General features: G+C 42.5%; 1 protein-coding gene across 4 annotated transcripts in view; it reads right to left on the bottom strand.

Annotated features, from left to right (window-relative positions):
* Positions 1-5,625, bottom strand: part of slc24a4b (solute carrier family 24 member 4b) — a 32,612-nt gene extending 26,987 nt beyond the window's left edge. The window contains exon 1 of one of the 4 annotated variants that reach the window (XM_086264594.1): positions 4,585-5,625. In XM_086264594.1, the coding sequence (XP_086120720.1) occupies positions 4,585-4,747 (163 nt within the window). In that variant the 5' untranslated portion in view covers positions 4,748-5,625. Of the gene's footprint in view, positions 1-99; positions 240-4,584 lie in introns of those variants that run through there. The other 3 variants (XM_086264593.1, XM_086264595.1, XM_086264597.1) reach the window with 3 other exon arrangements.
* Positions 5,626-6,000: the final 375 nt, after the last annotated feature.

A 6,000-nucleotide genomic window follows, 5' to 3' on the forward strand; every position in this document is an offset into this window, starting at 1 on the left:
AGAACTGCATCAGCAGTTAGTTTCAACCCAAGTGCAGGTTAGCTTTTCACATTTTCCTACCACAACCCTCTTCCAATTGCCATTGTAAAACAGTTCTACCTGGCTAGATTGTATTTCCAATGTAGTGATACAGAATTATTTGCCACTTTCAATCCAGTAGAGTTAGACAGCCTGAAGATCAGCAGGCACTTGACAAACAGACTGTACACAAAGCAACTGCAGCTGCTTCCTACAGTTCTCCAATCCAAAAGACCAAAACCCTCCAGTCACTGCTCCAACCTGTTCCGTCTCACTAACCAGCATGGTTACACTCCCCTTCTGCCTCTCCCCTTATTGCTTGATTTCTTTTCAAGCAATGCTCGCATTAAAATAAACATGGTTTAATTTGATATCAGGGTAGAACATGAAGAGTCTGAAGTTTGCAGACACTAAACATGTGGACATTTCATGCCAAGAACTGCTTTTTAATGTTGTATTAATGAATAGGCTGAACTTTCAGATTTACACAAACTCCAGTAGACCTGGAGAATTTTACCCTTTAGAAATCTATGCATAAGATTTAAATACAATTTGCAGTTTCAGTTGTGTGGAATCACTTAACCACAACTATTAAGTCTTATGACCAATGATTCTTGGAAGCCTAAACAAGATAACTGCATGTATGTGCATATGCACAAGCAGTTCAACATGCTTTCTCAGTGCCAAGCATCTGAAAAGAAGAAAACAGTGAAGACATGATTCTATCAGTACATCGAGGCAGTGGGATAAACTAAGGATGCAAGCTTTTGTTTTGCACAACATTGCTGGCTTATTCTACATCGCCTTCTCCCAGTTGACCTGTTTTGATTAATTGTCTTATTCTCTGTGTTTAAATCTTCATGTTCTGACATTCTGAAGCTCTTTAAGGTTGGCAGTACCCCCCGATTAATCCTTGTTAGTTTGTTAATAGGAAATGTCATGAATTCAAGAGGCTGATTAGAAATTGGTTGAAAGGCAAATGAGCCAGTAATCACTTCATTTGTCTTTGTAGGTCTGAGATCAATAAGGAAGCATCTTTTACTTATTTAAACAGCTCAAGCTGCTAAAAAATTAGATTTTTACATTTTAAATACAATTCCACCTGTTCCTTCTCAAAATTTTAAAGTTGATCACTTTGATGGTAACATGCAGGTCAAGAAATACATTTGCAGTTCAGTATAAAAGTTTGTCACATTATTCAGGCACTACACCAAACTAATGTTTGATGCCAGTTTATTTTTACATTTACAGGGTCAAGAGGTCAACGAATCTTGAGTGGCTAAAAGAGGATTTTACATTAGAGCTGCTAGAAATCAATTAGTTAGCCATTACCCAGAAAGCATTCCAGCCTTGAGCGATTCTTATTTAGGAATCCAGTCAAGATGTTGTGATATGATATAAAATTTTTATCAGTTATCAGTAGTGGCCTTGGACACTGTACACTAGGTTTGTAGAGTTTGACTAAATGAGTAGTGGGTGTAGAAAAGAAAAAAAAAAAAAAAACCATGCCGCTACTGATAAAGTGTCAAATGAACCAAAGACAACATTTAAGTAAGAAAACCCATCCCTGGCTGCAGCAGTAAATGAGAGGAGCAAAGGAGGAAGTTGGGGGATATAAAAACCAGTTGATACAAAATGACTGTGGTGGATGAACTCCGCCACAAAACATCAAATGCTAATACAAGAGGCTGCAGTTTGAGTTCTCTTTTGTTTTTGGTTTTTTAAACAAATAGTCCACAATGAGTGTCTTAATGATAGTCCCCTACCCACATTTATCATGGCTACCAGGAAAATCAATAACCTTAAAAATAACTCATTTTAACTCCTACTATGATCTTTTCCTACCACTTTCTTTTGTCTCCAAACATTAGCCCCACCAAATCAGTTGCACAACATGAAACTTGATTTATTTTCTTTAAAATCAATTTATCAGATTGTCTCAGGTCTGCTAACCCTCTCAAACACACTATGTTGGATAACATATGAAAAAGCACATCTGTCATTCTGTGCACGTACATACAACATGTAAATTAAGGATGTCACAATCATTATAATAGGTTCAGAAAATTCAAGAAAATAGTAGCAATAAGGTTATCAGCCAAAAATGTTTCTATAAACTTGTTTCTTATTGTAATTGAATTTAAAATGTAGTGTAGCATACAAACAGTACAACTGCCATTAGTGCATCACTGCGTTGATATTCATGGTTTTTGAAAACCATGTGTATTGTCAATACAGATTCATTGTGATCGGTACTGTAAAGTGAACTCAGATTTATAAAATTATTCTCTAAAATTAGGGATATCCAGCTACTTTAGGCAAAACCAAAATGGATACAATTGAATTAAAAAAGATCATAACTTCACTTCTAGCTGAGCACGCAGACAATAATAGCACTGTGGTAATGTCCTCTATCCAGGCAGATCGACCAAGGACAGCCATCCATCAAGCTCACAATGCTTATGGTTATTCACATTCCTTTAGTCAAAAATGTCTCCGGGTTATTTACACCCACACACAGACATACGCATCCAGCACAATCAGCCCCTCTGCAGCTACCTATCAGAGCTCAGCCCTGCTTCTCAAAACACCTGCTCTACTCGCCCATGTGAGGTTTCCACACACACACACACCACAACATGTTGCGCCCCACCCCTCTTCATGAAGATGTAACTCAGGAGTAGTACATCAAATCCCATCCATCTGGAGCATTCAGCATTTCATCACACTCCTATACTGCCATCAATCAAATGGATGGCAAGCACACAGACTTTCCTGTGACATGAGACATGCTGGTCCCTGTTGTGATTGTTGAAATATGAGAAAGGGCACAGCTATTGAATTAGACAGATTTGGTTATGCTGAGCTTTGGGTCTCCTCGTTCTAAAAGGAAATTTCTTTTTCATACCCCCCTTTCATCAAGCATGTCACCTTGAAATTCCACTATCCACCACCAAGGATGCAGCTGCTTGTCAAAACGGCTGAAACCCAAGAGGAAGCCTCCTGTCAAATGCCTTCATGTGGACAGTTAATGTGTAGGTCAGGCAAACTTGATTAAATGAAAAGAGGGGAAGCCACTGGTGACCAAAGGGAGCTTACTTTGTCTCCCAGAGCCTGTCTTTCGAGATAAGAGATTTGCACCAGCCTTTATGATATCGCTCCAGAATAATCTTTTAAGCCTCTTGTTGTTTTTAACGTAATTAATAAAACTCCCTGATATGTCTTTAGGGATCCACAGTCAGGCAGGAGCTGTGGTGACTTTACAGCTGCTTTCAGCACTGGGAATTACTAAGTGGTTTCAGATGGACAGATCTCACGACAGGATCTGACGCTGAGGCTTACAGCGTTAGAAGCACAGCAATCCCGCTTCTTTCATGTGAAAAGTCCTGAATGGAGCACCAAGTCTCCTTTGCGATTAAAAAAAAAAAAAAGCTAACAAAATCCCCTTTGGCACTGAATGCAGTCTCGATGTTCCCTCCTTGTGAACAGTACTGGCCTGAAGGTGTGTTCCCATCTAGTTAACCCATGATCACAGTGGTGTGTCGGATATTCTTCACCAGTAAAATGTCAAGGTTGGCGGTTAGATTATATAACCGTGTGTGGCTGTGTGGGATGCTGTGCGTGTCAGTGTTTGCGCGGAGTTTTGACATGTGTGAATGGGAGGGCATGTAGCTTGGAGTCTGTGTGTTTGCGTAGCACAAAAGCAGCCATCTAAATGGTTTGTTTCAGCCCACACTTCAGACTTTAACTATGAATATTGTAACATCCGGCAAGATAACGCATCCCCGCTGCTTACCCTCCACCCCTCCCCTCCAAGTCATAATCAGTGGCCTCTGCGTAAAAATCGGCATCCCTCGATCGCCATGTGGAACCTGGGAGCGTAATGATGCTCGTGATCCGGTGTGAGCAATGGTGTGTGAAGCCCAGGGGCAGACGTGATAATGCCAGCGTTAACGGCGATCCTGAGCGCTAATGTAGTGTGATCGACAATACATCTGGCACCAGAAGAAGAAGAAGGGGAAAAAAGGAGGGTGGGAGGATTTTCTGAGAACAAAGGGCATAAATGCAAAAAGCGATCATACTGGGGTCGGAATGTTTTCTGAAGTGTGCACGTTATGCATGGAGTGCGCGTGTGCCGTAATTATGAGCCTGGCTTTCAATTTCAAAAACGTGCCAATGCCACGGCGCGCACACTGCGGCATATACTGTCAAACAGACGCGTGTATACGCCTGAACAGATTCTCTTTTTTCCCCCTCAAATGTCCCGCAATTATATTTAAAGCCGACTTTCTAGGGAGTGTGATGGGTCGGTAACAGCGGATGCCAAATTCTTTTTCCATGGAAACGACACGGGTATGAATGAATGAATGAATAAATGATAAAAGGCAACAAATACGCATTTAGGGTCTGAAAAAAAAATACATATTTTGATCTCATGCCCTTGCTACTGAAGCCTGATGGTGCTCATGTGACAGATCTTCGGGGTGCATGATTACACTGCAGATCTGTGAGCAGCTCTGCTCCGTCCTCTGTTCTCTACACCCCGGTGGATCCCTTCACACTCACCTGTCTTGGTCAGTAGTGCCGACATGCTCCACGCTACGAACAGGACACTGCAGATAAAGCAGACCTGCACGAATAACATCTCTCTCCTCTTGCGAACTTTAAATATCTTCGCAATTATTGTCTTTTTGGAGGGGGTCGCGGTGTCAGTGTCGTGCTGCTCCATGCTTCGCACCTCGGCCGGCGGCCACTTTTTGCGTCCTTGAGCCGAAGAAACTGCCACCTCGCTTGCCTCTTCACACGGAACACAACCGGGATGTGACCCTCATTTCAAGCCGTCCAGTGCGCAAATGGAGAGTAGTAAAGCGGAAGGTTTTCCCCCCTTCTTGTCTCGGATGCTGAGATGATGCCGTTCAGCTGCCCGGGACTGGTGAATGGACAATGACAAGGCGGTCAAATTCCGATATATGTCTCCAAATCAGTTCAGTGGCGCCCCTGAATTCGGATTCTGCAAAAGGACGTGTGTCGGATGGGTTCCTATTGCAACCTGCATCCTGTCCCGTGGAAAGAGGGGGAAAAAATCAGCTGCAATTGCTATTATCTATCCGTGGCAGCCTGTAGTTTCTGTGTTTAGCATAAAATGCGTCAGTGTTCAGTCACAAATGTGGAATCGCTCAGCTGCGCCGTTTTGCAAACCACACGCACCTGCGCCTGTTAAGTGAAAGCAATCAGTGTTCATCAAGGTTAATTGTTAAATTCAGGCAGCAGTCGTGCCGCTCGCCTCGCTTGGGCGCCTCCCCCTCCGCATGAAGTCCTCCTCAGTGCAGGAAAACCGTGCTGATAATGAGAGAGGACCATCAGCTTCCCTCCTACTCTGTGCCCTTCATCCCCTCCATCGAGACCGTGCTCCTTTAACTTTCCTGAGTACTGCATGTGCAAACAGCCAGTGGGGGAAAAAAATCTTCCTCCTTCACTGTCCACTTTAGAAACAACGGGAAGCTGCTGATTGATCACGCGGAACTCCAAACTCACGCGATCTCTTACATTATTTGACCGTCGAGTAGGCAAGCCCAATCATACTGTTTAAAAGAAAGCCTACACAGAAAACCCCTATCCTATCCCAACACTGCTGTGTTATGAAACCAAATCTAATATCTTCTGGGTCCCTGGCACAGCCCCTTTAATAACTGCCCTGCAAGTCACCTGCTGTCCTCATTTTGACACCACCCTGAATAAGTGAGGTGATGGATCTTCTGCTTCTTTCTCTCAAACATCCACAAATACAGAATAAATTCTTATTTTTTTAAACTTGCTTTTGTGCCCAAAACACCCATAACGGTTTTTGCTTCTCATAAATATGGGGAGCATTCACATGTACAGCACTGTGCATAAGTATTGAGCTACCCCTCATATCTTTATATTTTATTAAAAGAATGGGAAATAGGTGAAGGATTTTCTCGAAATGTGTAAATATAAATG

This window comes from Aulonocara sp. 'chitande type north' Nkhata Bay, linkage group LG15 (assembly GCF_057382095.1).
Source record: "Aulonocara sp. 'chitande type north' Nkhata Bay isolate Kocher_YH1m ecotype deep benthic linkage group LG15, A_spYH_male_GT1.1, whole genome shotgun sequence".
Classification (NCBI taxonomy): Eukaryota; Metazoa; Chordata; class Actinopteri; order Cichliformes; family Cichlidae; genus Aulonocara; species Aulonocara sp. 'chitande type north' Nkhata Bay.